Source organism: Dryas octopetala, chromosome 1, assembly GCF_963921425.1.
Source record: "Dryas octopetala chromosome 1, drDryOcto1.1, whole genome shotgun sequence".
NCBI lineage: Eukaryota > Viridiplantae > Streptophyta > Magnoliopsida > Rosales > Rosaceae > Dryas > Dryas octopetala.
The window spans coordinates 28,862,140-28,884,901 of record NC_141366.1 but is presented as its reverse complement, the minus strand read 5'-3'; the positions used below and the strand labels follow the sequence as shown (position 1 = coordinate 28,884,901).

Here is a 22,762-nt window from a genome sequence, read left to right as displayed (position 1 = left end):
AAAGAGAGGCTGGAAGGGGCAAGTTGTAAGGTGCTATTGTGCTCGGCATCAATCTTTGGCTGTCATTTGTCTCTATTTCTGTGTTTTATAACATAAAAAAGTAACTTGTAATATGACATTCTATTCCATGAATCTACTGTTAGCAATATCTCTTAAACAATAGTTGCATGAACCCACTTCACTTTCTGTAATCCAATATTTTATTCAGGATGAAGAAAAGTAGGGTCAATAGTTCATTTTCACTGTATTATGCAGACACATGCGTACATAGAAATGAACAAGCTGGAGACTAAAACACCAAGCGAAACATAGCAGACTGCATAGAAGACTGAGTATTTGTCCCTTTTTTCTCGCCAGAAGCAGCTAATGTGTTTTACCACCACTCTTTTTATTGCAAAGACCTTCACTCTACTCAAAAAGACTCAGAAATTGATAAAATTCTTTTCCTTCAAGCTTTCAACTGTTTCCTTGAGGCTAACATCTAATGGAATGAATTCAATACCCAAGCTCTTTGCCTTCCCCTTGGACACCTGATATGTTGGCACAAAAGGCTTATCATCCGCACACCTGGCAATTCCATTTGAAAGGAAAATATACGCGTTAATTTACAGGAAAGTACCACAAGTAACAACTACAAACTGAGAGAGAGAGAGAGAGAGAGAGAGAGAGAGAGAGAGAGAGAGAGAGAGAGAGAGAGAGAGAGAGAGAGAGATTGGTTTTGTCAGACATTAAAATTTTTAAAATGTGTTTCTTAAAGCATGTGAAAATAATAATGCTGGTATCAAAATGCACTGTCAAGCATGATACATAGCCCTGGTGAAAATCCTATGACCCAACACCCTCCAATTTTCAGTTTTATCCTTAAAACATATAGTTGTGTTGGTCAATAAATTGTGTTAGAAGAGGGTATTTCAGGTAACTCATTTTTGGTGAAGCCTGTAACACCAAAGGGTGTGGCATGGCTTTATGGTAATAGAGATATATTAGCATTACAAGTCCTGCTAGGATTTAAAAAAAAAACAAGAATAAGAAAGTCGTGAACCTAAAATTGCAAGAAATGGATAAAGCAAATAAGTCAGCCAACAAAGAGTCATTCTACATTAACCTGTAACATCTATTTCCTTATGCCCATTATATGGCGCAAATTTTTCGGCAACAAATGCGTTAACTATGCAATACTTAATGATGAACATCTATAGGCGGACAAAATGCAGCAACTTCAACTTGACATGAAATTGAACTAAGAGGAATAATGTTAACCTTCTTTCCTAGTTATATTATTGTTCCAATGCAGGTTAGTTCCATCTTTCAGCACGATTAAGAGGTTGGAAGGATAGAGAATAAGGATAATATTGACTAAAAAATAACCACTAAATATACTCATCTTGAATACATCATCTGGACACTCAATATTATATTTTTAAAAGTCCAACTTTTCTAAAAAGTTTCACAAGAGGTTTTTCAATCACCAATTATTCAACATATTACAAGTCCTACACAGGTATATGATGGTTTTTAATATAATTCTGATAAAAAATAAATTAATTGTTACAATCATCTTCAACATAACAACTCATCTTCAAGAAAACAAAAATGGTACCCTATATAGAATCTCCAATTTAATTCCTCCCAACTTTGGTTTCTGTTTTGGAAAGTGGAAATACATCATAAAATGAGAATAAGTTCTCAATATGATTTGACAACAGAACTTAGTCCAGGATAACAAAATAAAGATAAAAGAAAAAGCCTAGTTCTACTGAATTTTCATAACAACTGCTAAACCATATTCGTAATATCAAAAACTCAAGAGGCACATGGTGCAGAAACTGGAGGAAACAAGTGTAGCTGAGCAAAGTTCAAAACAAGGCACAATTAAGCTCCACACTCACAGAAAATATTTTCCACATACATAACAAATGTAGCACCAACTAGACCTATACATTAATAAAGGAATGAGATGTAAGCAAAAAAAAAAAACATATAACCATTTAAGAATCAGAATCATGGGACCATGTTAATGTGGAAATGGAGCAACTATTGCCAATCACAAATCTATACCAAAATATAAATTGGTTGGGAAACAAAGACTTACTTCTCTGGAAGTTGTAAACTAGGGTACAGCTCATGTAAAATTCTCACAATTTCCGAGAAGTGTGCAACTGCCTCAACCAAACAATATCTTCCACTAGCTGAAGGAATCTCAAATGCTTGAATATGTGCATTGGCAACATCTTTAACATTAATCCAACCAAAACTTGCATTTGGAAATGTTCGAGCTCCTGCATCAAACATAAAGTGAAGAAACAGTCAGGTGCTTCATGGAGTAAAAAAGTACCAAGTGTTAGACTAATACTTGGAACCATTTCATTGATATCTTTAACTAAAAACTGTTCAGTTAACTGAATACCATGAAATTAACTAGATCATAAATAAACACCTCTGATCAGAGACACTATTAGAAAGACATAACTAACAAAAACTTCAATTTATTCTTGAAATGTATAGTAGTCAAGGATGGGGCACAAAAGGCCACCACAGAGCAGTGTCTTGACTCAACATGAAGAAACATTCTTATTTAAAAAATATTAACTAGTGTTCTTGTTACCATATTTGTCACTCTTCCAGCTAGTTGAGAAGAAAACATTTTACTTGTTGAAAGGAAGAAATGCCACATACAATAAGAAAGAAATTATACCCTTAATAACGTTCAAAACTGCAGCAGCACTTGTGTTTAGTGTTGGCTGTAACAGAGGACCAATCACCATCGCAGGGTTAATTGTAACCATGTCAATACCCTTCTCCTTTACAAATTTCCAGGCAGCATCCTCAGCCAAAGTCTTTGAAAGCACATACCATAGCTGGAGGAAATGAAGGGAAAAGAAAGAAATGAAAATATTCATTACCATAGTAATGTGAAGTGATAAAAATTCCCTATTTTATTGAGAAAATAAGCGAATAAAGTTAAACTAGGCAGTTAAAGGACTGGCATGAGATTGTCTTAGCTTTTAAGTTTAAAATCTCGGGTTTTGGAAGACGATTCTACACCCTAAAGTAAGTGACCCTATTGAAAATAAGATCAAAAAGAGGGAAAGAAGCTACCAATCGAAGCATAGTAGCTTTTGTAGTTGAAAAACTACCCTCTCCTGCCACTTAAGAAAATGTCCTATCCTCTTCTCCTAATGGTACACTCTCTTATCACCTATTAAGTAGAACAACAAAAGCTACTTGCATATTGTGAGCAGATTCATTGTTCATTCGTGAACAAGCAGACTCACAATCAAATTTTAACAACTGATATTCATTTGCCTCTGTACTTTTACAACATAATGAATCAACATGCATCACCATATTTTATTTTCAAAGGAGAATGAAGAATGATAGCACATGCATACCTTTGATTCCTTGCAAACATCTGGATCAGTAAACCAAGTCTCATCGACTACTACATCAGGAGTACGAGGTCTCCCATTATATGCAACTGCGGCTACAGAAGATGTCAAAACCACCCGTTTGATTGATGGGGATTTTGCACATGAATTAAGAACATTAAGTGTTCCCTTTACTGCAGGATCAAGTAGCTCAGCCTGAAATGAGGCAACTATGTAGCAGTTAGAAAACATACAACCAAACCTACTATTTAGGGAAAAAAAAAAAAAAAAAAGGGCTACTTTTCTTTGTATAGAACAAAATGAATTCTAGAATTCATTATAAGGTTGAATTTCAAAATCCTATTAGAAATTACCATTAAAGGAAGGCTAAGGACAGTCACGATAAATCCTAATCTTGATTGCTTAACTCGTGCATTGCATGTACAGGCAGCTAAGATTAGACAGTCGTGATTGTTCCTAGCATTTCTCATACTATTAAGAATCTAATAAAAAGTTTTTTACCAAAGCATCTAGAAATCAACATTCACATCTATACCATCTATAAGGTTCTGAATAGATATTAACATTACTTGAGAAAACTACTCCAAAAATTTACCGAATTCCTAAACTATATAAATTTATGAAAAATGGAGTCCTAAGAGGACATCTATGTTATATACTTTTAAAGGAAGGACCTACCCATGTATTTTAATTAGAGAAAAGTTTAGTAATACCCCCTGAACTAGGGCGTTTTCTACATTGCACTCTGAACGAATAATTTGGCTTTCACACCCCTTAAACTTTCAATGAGTTCTAATATGCCTCATACTGTAAATCCATCAGAATTTCTGTAAAATGGAACACGTGATGTGCACATGACAATCAGAAAAGGCACCCATAAAGTAAGCCATGTGTGTGGATGAACAAAAAAACTCCTAAAAAGTAAGTCACATGCGCGGAATGCGCTGAAAATTAATGATAGAAATGGAAGTGGGGAGCAGATTAGAACTTTTTGAAAGTTTAGTGGGCGTGAAAGCAGAATAAGGGTTAATTTCAGTTCAGTACTTCAAGTTTGCTTCAAATTTCAATTTAGTACCTCATGTTTAAAATCTTGTAATGTCATACCTCATCTTTCCAATTTGTTGCAATGTCATACCTCCGTTAGTATGACTGTTAAGAGATCTGTTAAAAGCTGAGTGACACTTACATAACACTCCCACAATGATGACTAGATGCCACGTGATCTGATAACAGGTCATGTCATGCCACGTGGCATAAAAATAATTATTTGTGCAGGTGGCAAAGTGGAATATGAACATAGTTCAAGGGGCATTGCTAAAATTTTCCCTTTTAATTATTTATAGTCCTAACCGAGATAAAGTTTCATCTTTTTAGCTACAATTTGTGTACAAGTGTATTCTCTCTTAAAAATTTCTTTTGGTCTCCTTTACATATAATATTTCTACTTTTCCCTTTTTACATATTTTTTCTATTAAATTCAAAAGCTAAATAATTATAATTTCTGAGACAAAAATTGAGCTGTTTCTTGTGTGGGATGTATAAGTTCTAGTGCTTCATTCTATGTTTTCAACAAGTAAAAATTGATTAGCTTTGCACAACTTAAAACTTATATTGTTAAAATGTGCTTTAGCAGTGACTTTTCAGTTTTCTTACGGACGAACAGTCAAAATGAATAGGCTATATCTATTAGTATTCTTGCTTGTGAAACTAGTTCAGCATACTAAGGGGGTCTTTCTGGACATGAATATCATGACGAAAACAATTGTAGAAGTAGAGATCAATGGATGAATAATTACTTGGTTGTGTGCAATGAAGGGGTAAAAACTCCATATTTGATTGCATTAATAATGAATTCATAATGCAAACATATTTGATCACATGAATATAATATGTTGATACTAATTATATGTGTCCATTCTTCCAAATAGCAATGCTCTGATCCCTCAATTTCTGAAGAATATATTGAAAATTACTTCCTGTGGAGCTCTTTGTTAATTCAAAGGTTTCTAAGTTACATAAAATCCTTAGTATCTTCATGAACAAAAAAGAAATCTGAAGAACATACAAAAACTATCTAATATTCATAAAAAAACATAAAGTATAGGGGGATGAACCTTTGGGTCTGTGACATCATGATAAAAGGGAGACGCAGTATGGAAAACACCTGCACAACCCTCAACAGCGGAGTCAAAAGAACCTTCTTCCAATAGATTTGCTTTGCAAAGTTGAAGCCTCTCCTTAGCTCCATCAAGTGCAAGCAAGTGCTCTGTCTTAGTTGGATCATCTGTGTGGAAATACAAAAAGAACTCAGTAAATAGTTATCTTATAAAAAATAAAAAAGTACTAGCCCCAATCCATTAAATTACAAAGTTGAGCCACAAGAAAAAACAAGAGTTCTATTTTTCAATACTCATTGACAAAAAAAAAAATGCAAATGCTCATTCAGCTATAACAAACAAGGTACGCTGGGAGACAAAATAAAAAATAAAAAACACAGAGAAGAAACAATATTCAATGCTAATTCTCTTTATATGCAGGACTAAGAGAAGTACATGTATACATGTGGCCCACATTGATGAAGTCATAAGACCAGTGGTGGAAAAGTAGAATAAACGTGATCAAAAGAAACACATGCAAATAAGAAGGATCCAATACCACCCACCACTTTGAAGTCAGATTTAAGTTGTGCATGTAATTTAGATGAATGGCCCAATTTGTGTGATCTTACCTGAACTCAATCAACATGGTGATGGCTAAGCACCCAAATAAATAATCATGCACATCTGTACCTATCCTATCCAAACCATAGAAAAGGAAAAATCTTATGGCCCATGGGTAGGACTTGCCCTTGCAAAACCAGCTTGCAAGGGAAGGACTTGTACGGAAAGATGTTGTACTTTTTCAGTGTAGGATTTTTGGGACATGGCAATCTACCATGCTTCTGTGCCTGACTTCCTCATCGACCCACTCTATGTACACATGCCTAGTGGCTCAATGGTAGGCCTTTCCTTCCTTTGAGGTGGCTTTCACTCACCCACTTAACCGAACCCGACGATGGTGTCTTCACTCACCTACCACCTACCAGTATTAAGTAGTTTGATAATATACTCATACATTATACCAATGTGCATTTCAATTGAGCCTATAGGTCACCCCTATTGTGTCCCAGTTGTGCATAGTGAAATCTGCTCGGATACCAAATATCATGGCCCATGGATAGAACTTGCCCTTACAAATCCGACTTGCAAGGCCCATTGTTGTTTTTTTTTTCAATTTGATGCAAAAAAAAAAATATTTTTATTCAACTAAAAAAACCAGGAAAACAGTTATAATCTTACAGTAGAACCTGCAAAAGCAATAAAAATACAAACAAGACCGAGAGACCCAGGAAACAACACAACCTACAACAGAAAAAACGGAAAGCCAGAAACCTACCAAATAACTACAACAAAGCTAGCATCTTCTTCTTTTGGAAAAACTAGTCAGCTTGTTTTCAATATACTTAGACCAATATTTATCCACCTTTCCGTAATTAAAGTACTTTATCTATTTCTAAAATCAAGTATTAAAAGGGGTCTTTTAATATCAAACCAAAATTGACATGTATAAGAAGGCAAAAGAAGCAAAATCCTTCCTTGACGGTTGATTAAAAAAATTGGGAAAAACAAACAAGGACAATTTTACTTGAAAGAGAAATAAAACAGCCATTTTCAGGACTCTACTTTACCATTCATTTCTGATGTAGCAAATAACAGAATGTCTTGATCAATTTTATAAAAACACAAACCCAAAAAATGTTTGTAACACATTTTCTCTAAACTGCAATTCCATCACTTCCACACCATCAGAGAGCGAGCATCTGACCCACTAAACCAATACCCACAACCAGGTTCTCAAAAGCCCAGATAACCATCAAAATTGTCAATCAAGATGAACAACAATTAATCATAACCACAATCAATATGAATACGCACCAACTTTGCATGCATTAATGGAATTACAGGAATCAAAAAGATCACACACCAAAGCCAACAAAAATAACCGAAACCTATAAAGCCCAAGAGATTAAATATTGAAAAAATATACGGACTTGGGTCGCGAACAGAGGCCTTGACAGTGTAACCCCTTTGGAGAAGAAGCTTGACAAGCCATGAAGCAATGTAACCGGACGCCCCGGTCACGCACACGACCTTCCCATCCCCACTGCTCATTCTCTCTGCCTACTCCGAAGATTGGACTCCGTTCACGTTTCAGAGTTCGGAAGCTTTTTTCTACCCAAATTAATCTTTGTCCGTTTCTGAATGGCGTGATCTATGATGAATTTGAGAATGGCGTAATCAATGATGAATTTGAGAATGGCGTAATCAGTGATGATTCATTAGGATATCGAATAAAAACATACCGAACAAATCAAAACATTCCGAAATTACAAAATTATCAATGTGGGCTTGTTTCCGGAACTTATAATTTTATCCCTATAGGCCCAGCCCATTAGGTGACGTCATTTAATATTTGGCTGAGCAAATGAGGCTTTGGTATAGATGTGAAGTAAAGGTTACTTATAAAGTAAAGCAGTTAAGTGTTTGATAAATTATGTTTTAAAAAGTGTTATGAGTGCAAAGATCAGTATCAAGACATTTGGTAAATTTTAATGTAAAACTGTTGTGGCTGTGTATAATTTCTAAAATAAACATGATGTTGATAGTGCCTGAAATGAGGGATAACCATTTGTTATTTTGAATAAAAATTGAGGGTATAGTGGGCAACTCAAAATTTTTAAACTCAATTACAAAGTACACCCACCAACTATATTTCAAATGCATACACAAACTATCAAAAACCTACAAATTAGCACTTTTGTTAAAATTTTCATCCAAAAGACTATTAAGTGTCACATGGACAATAATGACGTGGCTTTGTTGTTGACATTGTATACCATTAGGGGTATTTTCATCTTTTCACCACATGTAATAAAAATTAATATATTTTAAAACCTTTGGAAAAAAAAAAATTTCTTCCTTTCTCTTCCATCCCCCACTCGAGCATGGCCACTTGCAGGAACAAGTAGACATCCACCACCTATTATTTTCTACCGAAGCCGTCCCTGCCACTTGCTTCATTATCTTCACTTTCATTGCCCTTAGTTGCTACAAGGAGGACACAGATGAAGGCTAAGCATGCGGGTAGCTGGGAAAAGTTGGAGCTCGAGGTGGCGCGACTTGCTGGTGGTGGCTCGGTCGCTGTGCGTGGGGGTGAACTCACGGGAAGGTGGTAGCGCGCAGGGAGGACTCCATCGCTGGTGTAGGTTTCAATGACGAGGGGCAGCTTAGAAGAGCTCCAGCTCAGCAGCGGCGTTGAAGGCAGCTGGAAGAAGTCAAGCGCAAACGGGGAAGTCTGAGAATGTTGCTTGTGGAGAATGTTGCTTGTGGAGCTCGACGATGCAAGGCTTTCGGTCACCGGCGATTGGTGGAGCTCGGGGTGGCGCGACAAAGAGGAAGCTCAGACAGGACTCTAGCGCTGGGGCATGGACGAATCTAGGATTTCAAAATTGGGTGGGCTAAACTTAGGTTACGAGTAAAACTCGATCGTATGAATGAATTTCATTAGTAAAAAAAAAAGTTATACTTAGTTAGGGAGAACATAATGAGCCTTACCCTAAATATGCATATCTAAACAAAGAAAAAAATCGCACAAAAAAATGGATAGCAATACAACAATTAAACATGCAATGCAAATATAATATAATACTATCTAAGTTGGGCCCTACATATAGATATATAATACCTTTTAAAATTTTTAAAATTGCAAAAATTTCTAATTTTAATAGATAGTTGAGCAAAAAACAAAAAGAGTATAAAGATTGGATGCAAATACATATATAATACCTTGGCGGCTTGGCACCCCTTAGAGATTAGAGGGTTGAGCTATTTGTGTGGGGTCGGGGAGATGAGTTTTGGAGCTGCAGAGGAAAGAAGTTGGAGCAAGTAGGGATCTATGGGCTGTTTTCGGGGGGAGTAGAAGTAAAAGTAATTTTTTTTCATTAAACAAAGAGGCAGTAGCTGCAGCATGTGAGAAGTTACTCTTCAGTAGAAAAAAAAAAATACTTAAACTATGGGCAGTGGGCTACTGGGCTTGGGATGGAAATTGGGTGGGCTAAGCTACCTAGGTAAGCTAAAAAAAAAAAAAAGCATGGGCAGCCCACAACGTGCATTCGTCCTTGCGCTAGGGGATGGAAGAGAGGAAGAAGCTTTTTTTTTTTTTTTCAAAGATTTTAAAAAATATTAACTTTTATTACATGTGGTGAAAAGATGAAAACATGCATCTCTAACAGTATACCACATGTCAACAACAAAGCCACATGCACGTGGACACTTAATAGTTTTTTGATAAAAATTTTAACAGAAGTGCTAATTTATGGGTTTTTGATAATTTGTGTATGCATTTGAAATATTTTATAGTTAATGGACCAACTTGAAATACCCCCTATAATTGGTGGGTGCACTTTGTAATTGAGCCAAATTTTTATTAATGGGGTCCTTCACAACAGGATAGCTGCTTTTCAAAACTGTAGTGAGTGACCTAAAATTGTGAGACACTATAATTTTTGCTTTTATTATCAAACATCAAAACTGTTGTGAGTGACCTAGAATTGTCTTCTACAATAGATTTTGGTTGTCCAACTTCGATCCTAAATGGCCTTGACATTGTTGGTGCTTTGCTTTTTTTAATGAGGTTTAGTTGAGATTGGTTACTTCTTAGGGTATTGATATATGTAGCTGGGTTTGTGCGATTGAATTCGATTTGTGATTGGCTTTGTTTTTCTTCTTCTTTTTTTCTTCAATTTAGATTCTGTTTGGATTGAAATTCTCTTATGTTTCATCGATTTCGTCTTGTCCCTTCGATTTGAGGTTTGGTTTTAAGTATATATCGTCTCTAATGTATGAATTTCAGTTTGTTCTTTCTAATTTCATGACTTTTTCTTTAGTTTGTTATAGATTTTCAACTTGATTTGAATTTTATGATTAGTTTTTCTTTTCATATTCATGAATTTTGTTTCAATTCTCTTTTTTTTTTTTGTTTCATTATATCCATGGATTTGTGCTTTGGGCTTTGTGTTTTTTTTTTTTTTTTGTGTTTTTGTTTTTTTGAAATTTTTCAAATAATGTTCTTGAATTGTTAATTTGTAGTCATTCGAAAGTAGATTTAGCTATTTTGATGTTCATGATTTTTTTTTTGATAATATTATGTTATTGTATCTATGTTGTATCTGCAACACAGATACAATTTTCATGTGTTTGATTATTTCGAATAATTTATGCTTTTCTTTGTATTCTTGGAAATCTAGTTGTCTGGTAGCTAATTTTAGTGATCAATTCCATATTGTAAGTATTGTTGGAAATATGCCATAAAACCAATGCCAATTGGTTAACCTAGGGGTCACCAAAAAGCCCAAGGCCCGAAGCCCGATCTGGCCCGGCCCGAATAGTCATTGGACTGGGCTTGGGCCATCCCCTTGAAGCCCACGGGCCGCCTGAAGCTCGGCCCGCTAAGGCTCGGCCCAAAGCCCATTTACACATAATATATCTTCAATAAAAAATATAGGATTTTGGCTATATTGTGAATCAAGTATGAGACCTCATGGAACAAACTTCAACTCTCAACCAACTGAGCTAACTAGTTTATTTGTCTAATTGGTGAATCAGAACATATTTAATAGGTTTTTCGTTTGTATACTCTAATAAATTATTAATATGCTTATTAAATTATTATATAATACTATAATCATATAATGTTAGTAAATAGTAATAGTGTAAACTGTGTAATCCCATAAATAATAAACTTTAAACTTATATACAACATTAAAAATTTACAACTATAATTATTAAAGTTATTATAATAAACTTTCATAATACAACTATAATTAAAGTTATTAAACCACGATCGTTCATTAATTCAACGATTTGAACTGTTCATTTTTTATGTTGATAGTCAAAGATCCTTACAAAAAATCGGCCAAATAGGAATTTATCTACCTGTTCAAATGTTCGATTATCATTAGAAAAACCATGAACATTCATTAATTCGACCACCGTTACGTCACTCTTACATCTCCGATTGAACTAATTTTTTGCAAAGATTCTCTTTGAGTAGGGAACTAAAGTTTGAACGGTTTTGATAGTTGAAAACACAATCGATATGTGAGCTTCTACATATAAATACACTTGAAGAGTATAATTCTAATAACTTTCCCATTAAAACCTTGTTGTTTCCATAATTATGAAGACCACAACGTGATTTCAACAATCTGACCCGTTCATTTTCTATGTTCATAGTCAAAGATCATCCTTACAAAAAATCTGCCAAATCGAAATTCATCTACCCATTCGTTTATTATTCGAAAAACCATGATCGCTCATTAATTTGACCACCGTTATGTCACTTTTACATCTCCGATTGAGCTAATTTTTTGCACGAATTATCTTTGAGTGAGGAACTAAAATTTGAACGGTTCAGATCGTTGAAAACACAATTGCATCGTTTCTTTATAAAAATATATAATAAAATATATAATAAAACATATATACATTTATGTTTTATTATAATTGTAATGTTGTATATAATTTTAAAAGTTTATTATTTATGATATTACACTATTACTAACATAATAGTATTATATAATAACTTAATATGCATATTAATAATTTATTGAAGTAAACAAACGAAATAACTATTAAATATGTTATGATTCACAAACTTAACAAATAAACTAGTCAGTTCAGTTGGTTGAGAGTTGAAGCTTGTGATCTGAAGTCTCATGTTCAAATCACAACATAGCCAAAATCTCATTTTTTTTGAAGATATATATGTGTCTAAACAGGCTTTGGACCCATTCTGGGCCGCCCGTTCGGGCCTAGCCCGGCCCAGCCGTCCAAGTCCGCAAGCCAAAGCCGGATGGGCAGGCCTTGGGCTTGTGTATTAAATCCCAAGCCCAGCCTAGCCCGGCCCGGCCCAAAAGCCCTATTGGGCTCCCGTAATTCAAGCCTAAGCCCGGTCCAAACTCGAAAAATTTGGGCCGGGGGCCCATTACCGACCCCTAGGTTAACCAAAGGTGTTTGGTTGAGGTTGAACGGAATGTATGATCTAGTTTTTTTTGTTGCCACTAATGTATGATTTAGTTAAGAAATCAAGAAACTAGCAAAGATATAAGCAGAAACTAGATATTTAAAACCATAAAAACCTTTCATACATTCATTTTCCCAAAATCATAGTTGTTATAGACCATAGAAACATAAACATAAGAGAGAAGGATTTTCGAAATTACCCTTGAAGCCAAAGGATCAAGTCCTTGTGAACTACCCTTGGGGGTTTCCTCTCTTTGTGGTTTTGGCCAAGGTGAGGGTTTCACCTTCTCCTCATTTTCTTCCACTAATTTGATTCCTAATCTTTCAAGTGAAAGATCACTAAAGGATTGACATACTAAGAGACATCATAAGATGGGATCTTAGAGAAAGGTTAGCTCAAATGGCTTTCTCTAAAAACAAGGAACCATGAGACATTTGTGACTTTGAATCATGAAGTTAGGCTCAACACATAAGGATGATTCTCTAATCTCAACTAGGTTTAGTTCAAAGATAACACAAATGGAGAAGATGAGAGAGTGTTGTTGTTGTAAGAGATAAAGCATCAAGAGGGTTAAGACCCTTCAATGCCGCACCCTCCATTAGGGGAGTCACACTACAAAAAAATTGGCCAATAGTGACAAATTTCAAGTCGTAGATAAAAATCTGTGACAAAATTCAATTCAGTTCATGTCATCCCCTTTATTAAGTGCAAAGAACCCACCGATTGCTGAGAATATGTGAGAATAGATCTCATAGATATTTATATCTATGCCTATAGACTAAAAAAATAATTTATTCTAATATTGTAACGACCCGACCCAAAGTTGACTTTTAAAAATAATGGACTTTCGTTTTTGACTTTGGGCACGTTGGAAAGGACTCGAGTCCACGAGTTCGTAGACACGCGGCACGCGTCAATCGGAGCTACGATTTGAAAGATACGAGCATTTGAAGGAAATGACAATTTTGTAATTTTGTAGGAGTGGGTTTTAAATACCCAAAATCCAGAAATTTCTGGACATTCTTTCTCCTCTCTCCCCGATCCTCTCCCTCTCCCGCGTCTCTCCCTCTCTCACTCTCGCCGATCTACCACCGGCGCGTGGCGGCGCGTCCGGCGGCGGATGGGCTAGGTTTTCGGCCCACCAGCATCGCCGCCCTCTCCTCTCTCTACCCCTGGCCTCCGTTCAACCCAGAAAAGCCCCGAAAATCTGAAACCAGCCTAGACCCGATTTGAGCCTCGCCGTTGATCTGACCGTTCCGGCGAGATTTGGGTGGCCGGACCCACTGGGTCTTGTTCGCCTCACCACGGCGAGTTCAACCGTGGTGTCCTCCTGCTCCGATGATGCTCCACGACGGAGCAATGAGCTCGGGAAGCCAAGTCGGCCGCCAGCTTCCGCCGCCGATTTCGGCTATTTCCGGCGAGATTTGGCCGTCGGTCCAGTTGTCAAAAATGATCCTCGAGGTATGGGCCTTCTTTCCCCCTTGTTATTGCGTGTCAATTTTGAGAATCTAAAAATTTAGAACTTTAGGGCTTGTACCCATTTCGGGTTTGCCTTGAATTGAGCCTACTTGAATGATTTCTGAGTTGTTTTTCATCCAATTGAAGGTCCTAGGTTAAATTTGGGTTGATTTTTAGTTAAAAACTATTTTCTTAGATTGTGCCGCCGCAGCCACCATTGCCTCCGCCACTTGTGGCGGCGGGACAGTGGCCGTTTGTCTCTTTTTGCCCACTTTGAACTTCTAGGAGATCCTTGGAGGTTGTTTAGTGAGTTTCTGTGAAATTTCTGTGTTGTATAAGCCGGGCAGCCACCGTATGCGGTGGCGGCCGCCCGTTTTGGACGATTAAACGACCAATTGTGAATTATGTATATATTTAAGTTGGTTGTCTGGTCTTAACAGGTACATGGGCCCGGGAAATCTCATTCACGATGCCGTTATGCTGCCGGATTTGGTATCCGAGCAATGGCATCGTGAAGGATATTTCGGTCTTTTACGTAGTTAAATTGTGAGTGAAACGTATCGGACTTTTAATGTAGAGTACCGTTAATAAATCGTCGGTTTTGTGTGATTTGATGCTTTATGTTAAAGGAAGCCAAGTATAGGGTTCAGACCATGAGAAGGAATTGACGAAGATTGAAACTAAAGGATTAAGTGAGGAATAAGCAATTATCATACAATAGACTGTGAGTAGGAATGACAAACAAGTGAGGAAGGGGTCGTGAGTAGGAATCAATTTCAGAAAGGTTTCAGTATGGTTCAGGGTAGACTGTGAGTGGATCCTTGGTTTTCGAAATGTTTTGTACATTTTATAATTCAACTCTTTCCTTGATTTAATTGAGTATGAAAATTTGCCCAAAAAAAAAAAAAAAAATTGAGTATGAACAGTTTCTGGAAATGATTTTGGTATTATTTTGGGGAAGTATTATTATTGAATTTTCGTCCTTCAGAAATGATTTGAATCTAGCAGTTTTCATGATTTGGGAAATGATTTGATTTTAACGGATTTATCAGAAGAATATTATTTTCAGTTTTTATATGGAAGAGAATTTTTGAGAAGTGGTTTATTGAAGTATACGAAGCGGTTTCAAATCGCCATATTAGTACCCCCTTCAGCAGGTATATAATTGCTCTGCACTCGCCTAGAAATGACTCGGCGGTGTATGACCAGCACAGGTACATAATTGCTCTGCACTCGCCTAGAGATGACTCGGCGGTGTATGACCAGCACAGGTATACAATTGCTCTGCACTCGCCTAGAGATGACTCGGCAGTGTATGACCAGCACTCGCTCTGCACTTGCCTAGTTGGCGGTGTATGACCAGCATAACAATTGCTCTGCACTTGCCTAGTCGGCAGTGTATGACCAGCATAACAATTGCTCTGCACTTGCCTAGTCGGCAGTGTATGACCAGCATAACAATTGCTCTGCACTTGCCTAGTCGGCAGTGTATGACCAGCATAACAATTGCTCTGCACTTGCCTAGTCGGCAGTGTATGACCAGCATAACAATTGCTCTGCACTTGCCTAGTCGGCGGTGTATGACCAGCATAACAATTGCTCTGCACTTGCCTAGTCGGCGGTGTATGACCAGCATAACAATTGCTCTGCACATGCCTAGTCAGCGGTGTATGACCAGCATAACATTTGCTCTGCACTTGCCTAGTCGGCAGTGTATGACCAGCATCACAGCAGGTATAGATTTGCTCTGCACTTGCCTAGAGATGACTCGGCAGTGTATGACCAGCAGTTCCCCGGGTACTAGTGTGGCGTGAGATATCAGTTTGTGGAGCATTTTGCGAAATGAAATTACATCAGTAAATATTTTAAATGATAGTTTCAGTAGAGCATTGTGTTTTTATTTCAGTTATTTTAATAGTTTTACAACTTGAAAATATTATTTATTCTTCAGAGTTCAAATTATAGTTTTGAGATGACTTAAAAATGGATTAGAAAGAAGAGATAGATTTGAGAAATAGATTTAAAGTTGGAGGGTTCAAAGAGCGTCGTGAGTGAAATTGGATAGATGTTTGTTTGTACCGTGTGTCGTATGGCTTTTGTTCGTTAGGACTTGGGCTGGTTAGAACTTGGTAAGGTTTAGGCTCGAAGCTTGAGAAGGGAAGCGAGAGTGATTATGCCGTGAGGTTATTAATTAGGATGTGAACGTTTGAGGTTAATAGTTAACGATTAGGCAATTGATTTGCCAAAATGTTTTATTATTATTATTGATGAGATTTGATGTGCATTGAGGAGTTTTTGGTTATCTTGATGTTTGGATGATTAGTGGTGGAATGTTTTGTAATTAAGTAATTATGGATATTTTGTGGATTATTTTTTGAGTTTGGGGATTGAGAAAATTATTGAGGACAATTACTATGTCACTTCACTTATACGATCTCTAGTGTGCTTACCAGGTTTGTCGTATAACCTCGTATACCATGGATGTGGTGTAGGATTTGTGTTTTGCAGGTTAAACAGGCTGAGGAAGCAGTGAGAAGAAGACGAGGCAGTGGGACCCAGAGAGATTTATTAAAAATGTTTTCGACAGAATTATATTTACTTATGTTGTTGTGCATGGCTCAAAAATAAGAGAAAATAGATTAAACAGTTTGATGTTCAGTATTTTCATGGGCCCGAGGTTCGGGGCGTTTCAAATATAGTATATATATATATATAGTAATGATCACCCGCTTACCATAGAGCGGAGAATTCCCCGCTCAACTAACCACCCGCTCACCACAAAGCGGGGAATTCAATGATCGGGACAGGCCACTTTTTAGGTCTATCCTTAAGGGTCGTCCTTGTAAAAAATCAGCCAAATCGATAATTGTTTGGTCCTCCAAACTTTGCAGACAAATACAATTCGTCAGATAAGGTTGAAATGATATTGACAGTAAGATACTAGCTAAACAATTTCCGATTTAGCTAATTTTTTGCAAGGGTGATTTTTGAATGATACTCTAAAATATGGATTGTTCCGATCATTGAAATTCATTGCTGGGTGGTTAGGTGAGCGGGGAATTCCTCATTCTATGGTGAGCGAGTGATCATTTCTGTGTGTATATATATATATATATATTTATTTATATATTTATATATGTTATATAACTTCTTTAATATATATTTGCAATATATATAAAACTGACTTTAAAATGGGTAAAAGAGATGATTACTGACTTTTGATGGACCCAAAGTGACAGGACCGTCCCTAGATTCCACCCTAAAACCCGGAGTGATCTTATGGAATCCAAAACCAAAGAAATTCCTATAAAAAATTCGATAGAACTTCCTCTGAAATTAGAATAACCCAACTTTTAAAAACTTGAACAAAACACTTCTACAAATCAACAGCCACCTCTACCACAACCAAAAGGGTCTCAGACCCATCAAACACAACTTAGTCAGAGATTCTAAGTTCAGTTATCAGAGCCACTAATACATTAAGTGTTAAACTGAAAACTAAAGAAATAAACAAGGTGGACATATAGCCTACGATGTCCGAGGAATGAAAATGGAAGGTATGCCTCGACCTCCACCATCGCTACTAGCTGGAGGGAAATTAAAACAAGACAGAGAAAATGTGAGATAAACTTAGTGAGTGGACATAAAAAGATTTAATTGCATAGAACCTTTCAAAATTTCATTTTTCAAGACAAATCAACCATTCTTTCTAAAACAAACTTGATTTTTGAAATCCCCTAGTTTTAAAACCATTTCGCAAACCTTTTTAAGAATGTTATTGTTACCCTAAAATATTATAGCAAAGATTGTCGAAATCCTTGAATAAGAACATTGAAGTCCTTTAAATAAATTAGTGAGCGTGCCACTGTCAACCGGCCGAAAAGCCGTAGACAGAATTTATAATTGAATCAATGTATTGTGCCGTGAACTAATCTTCTAACCAAATAATTGTTATGCGAGAAAGGAACAAAAAACTCGCCTTGGTTCTTTGATGCCTTGATCCTCAAGGACTTATAAATATCACTAGTTTCAATGATTCTATGCTCGAATTCGTAAGTGCGCAAGATCGTATCCTGAGTAACAGAATGAATCGCAAAATAATGTACTTTAATAAAAAATGTGTGAATTATTTGATTATCTCTAAATTGAGTAACAATGCGGGTTCTTATGATAAATTTCATAGAAAAATAAACAACGAAGGAAAAGTAATAATAACGAAATCGATACTAAGAAATGATCTTAGCAGAGCCAAAAAACAAAGAACTAGGTCTTGAATAAACAAAGGAACTAAAGAACACTAAAATCTGTGAGAATTTGGGAATTTGAAGTATTGAAAAGCTTGTGCATGATATTTGTGAGATGTGTTGAGAAAGTTTTTCTTTCTAATGCCTTGCTTTATATAGTGACCGCTCCTAGGGTTAAGAAACCTTCTCCAACTTGACTTTGGACTTCTATTTCCTTCTTGATTCTTCCCTTTCTTTGCGTCCAAATTACTGAAATTTTGCTTTATCTTGATTTAGCACTCCTACATCGCCAATGATTCTCAGCCGAAAAAGAAAACTTCCTTCAAATGTAAGTTTGGCAGTTTGGGCTTTAATTCTGTAACACGCTGTGGGCTTCACCTTCAACCATAAATGAGCTTGATTATTAACGCTATGGACTTGGCCGTGACCTCGGCCTAAAACCAAAATAGGATGTAAATATATGCCCCCCCCATTTCCATGAGCTTCGGCAACATATCGCCAAGTTGGTTAAGGAAATGTATTTATGCACATATATCCTTCATACGTCGCGGCATGACGCTATTATTTAACTAATACTTGTAAATCTTCCTTTTGGTTCTTTCAACTTTCACGCCGAGAATTTAGTTTGGGATAAGATCTCTAATAACTATAAAATCCTAGCATTAAATGCTCTCAACCACCCCCATCACATAAGTGACTTGACGGCGCACGTTTCGTAAGACCCGAGGTCAATCTCAATCATCAAACTCACTTTAGCGTCCAAAACTGCCTCGATTTCTGTAATTTATCATTACTTTCCTTTGATTAATCAAAATTGAAAACTCCCACCAAACCCTATGCGCATCTCTTCCTATTCTCCAGCACATATAAAAACTGAAAAACTTCATCTCTCTCTTTACGCTTTCCAAACTCTCTAGAAATCCCAAAACTCTCTATATTCCTTCTAAGTTCTCTTCTGTGTTCTTCAAAATTTTCGGAAATCCCAAAACTCTCTACCTCTTTATTCCTTAATGGCTTCTTCTTCTGCATCCGCTTCTTCCTCTGCATTTGCCGCTGCTGGTTCTGATGTCATCGTCGCTGTTGGGGCTGGAATACCTATCCCCATGCCAAAAAATCGGGGAGTTATGGAAGCCACCATTGCTGACAACCCCTTTAATGCCCATGAATTTACTGGGAACGTCACCCCGCAGCCTGCACCTGTCCCACTGATGATAGGCTCTGTAATGATAATGGAGAACATGCCTAAAAACCTACAAAAAACCATTGTTGCTTGTTCTGCCAAATTCGAGGAAGCCCTTACTCAAGCCGTGGATGCTCTCTCAAAGAATGAAACCCATAACGTTATGACTAAACGTTATAATAGTGAAAATAACGGCAAAAAGGGTGAAACGCGTTGCCTCGGCCCAATCTTCGCTACGAATCTTCCAGAAAGTGTGAAAGATGTTCTTGCAAAGCATTGGCCGGATGATTCCTACTTTTTCAAATTCGCTGATTGGTCTGGTTGGAACACTTCTCGGCCACAAACTCAATAGCCCACTGTAACGACCCGAACCCAAGTCTCATTTCTTTAATAAAAATTTATCTTTTGGGCGGGCATTATTAAAATTTTTGGAAGGGAATTCTAGCATTTAGAGGGGTGTTTTAATTCAAGTTTGTAACCTTTAAGTTCGAGACGGATTATTTAGAACTCGAGTTTCCAAACGCATAGACAAAAACGGTGTTCAATTTGAGAATTTTAGTAGGAAAGGTGGAGAATTTTCTAGAAAGGGGCAATTGGGTAATTTCAAAGCCCAAATACCACCATTTAAATCAGCCATCTCTCTCTCTCTCTCCTCATTCTCTCTCTCTCTCTCTCTCCTCATTCTCTTTCTCTCTCTCTCTCTCTCTCTCTCTCTCTCTCTCTCTCTTTCTTCATCTTCTTCCTTCACCCGCTCCCTCCCCTGCGTGCATCAACCAGCCACCACCAGCCACCATCACCGGCCACCCATTGCCAATCCCTGACTCTGGAGAACACGCCTTCCAGCGCCGACCACCTCCCCTGAGCCTACACTCTCTCTCCCCGTGTTTTCTCTGCTCTCTCCCTCTGTGCGCAGCACCGGCCACCAACGCTGGCCTCCCCTCGCAGTCGCCACTCTCCGGTGACCTTCCTTCAGGCCGGCGACCTCCCCCAGTGCTCCTCCAGCCAGCCCAGCCACCTCTGCGCGCGAATCAGCTCGGAAAAGACAGTTTTGACCGCCGGTTTCTCCTCCATCCTCCGACCAAATTCCGACGCCAATCACCTCCTTTGTAGGTGGGTTTTCTTCCTCTTTCTTTGGGTTTCATTTCCTCTGGTTTGCTAGCCTAGAAAATCTTAAAAATTGAAACTTCAAATTATTGGATTTTAGGGCCATTTCGGGATTTCTTGGGTTTTTGGATTAGAGGGTGTTCTCGATGTTTATTGGATAAGTTTATCTCTAGGAACTCCAATTTTGCGGTTAGAACTGAAAAGTTAGAGAAATGTTGGAGAAATGGTGAATTTTAGTTTTGTGCCGCCACCTTGAGCAGTTTCAGTGGTGGTTTCAACCACCCAACCTCCACTTCTTTTAGATAATGTGAAAAACAAACCCCTACTGAGTTGGAATGTTTTTGGATAGGTGGATGCCCCTTGGGTTGACGGAAATTTCAATCTGGTTCGAAATTGGACACTTTTTAGATAACGAATTTACCCCCAGACGGTGTGGTCGATAGAGGTAGGCTACGTAGATTTATATTTGAGGTTTATAATTGGTTTTGGCTATGTCATTTATAGTTGGAAAGACGGAGTTATTGTAGAATTAATTTGAGACTTTTTAATACTAATTTCGTTCTAGGGAGAGCCTTTTGATCAAAGTGAACATCGGAAGAGTCTCTTTTAAGTTGGGACTGGTTTTGGGACGTTGGGGCGATGTTGGGTTGAGCCAAGGAGATTCGAAGAAGGAAGTAGTGCTTACGGGGTTATTATGCATTAAGTAAATAAATCCTCGGGTTAATTGATAAATGGGCGTGACAATTAGGTTCAATATTTCTTGTACACACTTTAATTATTATCGAGTCAAGACTAATTGAAATTATGGTTTATTCTTTAGGTGAGACGACTGGGGTTCGCGACGATCCGGCGGAGGATCGGAGTTAGATTTTCTCACTGTGAGTGGACCTTGAATTTTAATAATTTATGTTTTTATGTGGTTTTAATTTCTTTGGCTTAACTTGAATTCATTTTGAGCTTTAAATTTTAAATGTCTATCAAATAATCATTTATATTAACTAAATACACTTATCTTGGATTTCATAAATTTCACGATCAAGAAATATTTTAGCGTGCTTTCATATATGAATTTATATTAAAAGTGCGTACTATGTTTGGAATGGCGTATTTAATTTCAAGTTGGTTATGGAAAGATCGTTTATATTTCGTATTCTTCGTCTCAATGTTTATTTATATTTGTTATGGGATATTACAATTTAAGGAAATGATTTTGATGAGTTTGGTTTTGTTAAGAAGAGTTTTGGAAGAAAGATGAAAGGATTTGAGATTTGGCTTATGTGTTTATGAGTTATTGATTTTCAAACCACCCACTTCAGTACCCTTCCAGGTTATCAGATTTAGATAGGTCTTTGGGACCCATTGCGGCACACACATAGGCTTTGGGCCGTGTGTCGTGATGCTTGACCCTTTGGGGGTTGGCTCTGCGTGCACGTACGACAGACTTTTAGGCTCTGCATACGTATGACAGATTCTCGGCTCTGCGCATGTATGATAGATTCTCCGGGTAACTGGCTTGGTGTGTTGTATATGTATTATACGGTTTTATGGTGATAATTTATTTTAAAATTATAAAACTATTCAGAACTTTAAATATTTGAATTCTATTTGATAAATAGTTTATTTTCTATTTGGTTATAAAAAACTAATTTAGAGCGAGTTTTTGAAAGCGTTTTAAAACTGGGGGATTTCAGAGAGTAACGTGAGGTCTTAGTGCTAAATGTGGTTTTGAAAGATTTTCTGAAACAAGAAGTTTATTTTTATTTTTATTTTCGTTTTCATTAAACTGTCCACTCACTGAGTTTGTCTCACAGTTTGTTTTGTTTTGTCTTAAATTGTCCCCCAGGTAATAGCTTTGGTGGAGGTCGAGCCAATAACGTCGAGGCATTCGCGTCCATCTCCCTAGTCGGACCCTGTAGGCGACATTTTATTCTTGTAAAAATTTCCTTGTAATAGAATAGGTGCTCTGATAACCATTCTAAAATTTTAAGTTGGATTTCTGTGAGATTGCTGGGTCTGAGACCCTATTTTGGTTGTGGTAGAGGTGCTTTGCTGTTTAGAAGTGTTCTTTTACAGGTTTGAAATTTCTGGGTTAGTCTATTTTCAGGGGAGGTTCTGCCGAATTTTTGGTAGGATTTTCCTTGAATTTGGATCCCGCAGGATCCTTCCGGGTTTTTCAGGGTGGAAATCCGGGGGCGGTCCTGTCACCCACAGTCAAGACTGACTGGAAAAAATGGATTCTGCGAATGGATGACGCTAATGGCGAT

The 22,762-nt window shown here is 37.2% G+C and overlaps 1 protein-coding gene and 1 long non-coding RNA gene across 2 annotated transcripts; one reads left to right on the top strand and one right to left on the bottom strand.

The window, feature by feature from the left end:
• Positions 1-182: 182 nt before the first annotated feature.
• Positions 183-7,688, bottom strand: LOC147299562 (NAD(P)-binding Rossmann-fold superfamily protein). The gene is made up of 6 exons (XM_086255694.1): positions 7,480-7,688; positions 5,504-5,673; positions 3,393-3,584; positions 2,696-2,858; positions 2,093-2,279; positions 183-567 (listed from the first exon to the last, which is right to left on the bottom strand). Exons 1-6 carry the CDS (start codon positions 7,598-7,600, stop codon positions 423-425), a joined length of 978 nt encoding a protein of 325 aa, XP_086111820.1. The 5' UTR covers positions 7,601-7,688; the 3' UTR covers positions 183-422.
• Positions 7,689-20,101: 12,413 nt separating this feature from the next.
• LOC147299561 (uncharacterized) lies at positions 20,102-22,528 on the top strand. The gene is made up of 3 exons (XR_015120040.1): positions 20,102-20,504; positions 21,319-21,376; positions 22,342-22,528. It is a non-coding gene; the product is annotated as an uncharacterized LOC147299561 (long non-coding RNA).
• Positions 22,529-22,762: the final 234 nt, after the last annotated feature.

What these genes read in the sequence shown, in the direction of transcription:
- LOC147299562 (XM_086255694.1), bottom strand. Translation starts at nt 7,600, where the DNA reads ATGAGCAGTGGGGATGGGAAGGTCGTGTGCGTGACCGGGGCGTCCGGT. An exon ending in ATGTTTGCAAGGAATCAAAG is followed by an intron (nt 2,859 to 3,392) that starts GTATGCATGTGC and finishes CATTTCCTCCAG; the next exon opens with CTATGGTATGTGCTTTCAAA. An exon ending in AGTTTACAACTTCCAGAGAA is followed by an intron (nt 568 to 2,092) that starts GTAAGTCTTTGT and finishes TGGAATTGCCAG; the next exon opens with GTGTGCGGATGATAAGCCTT.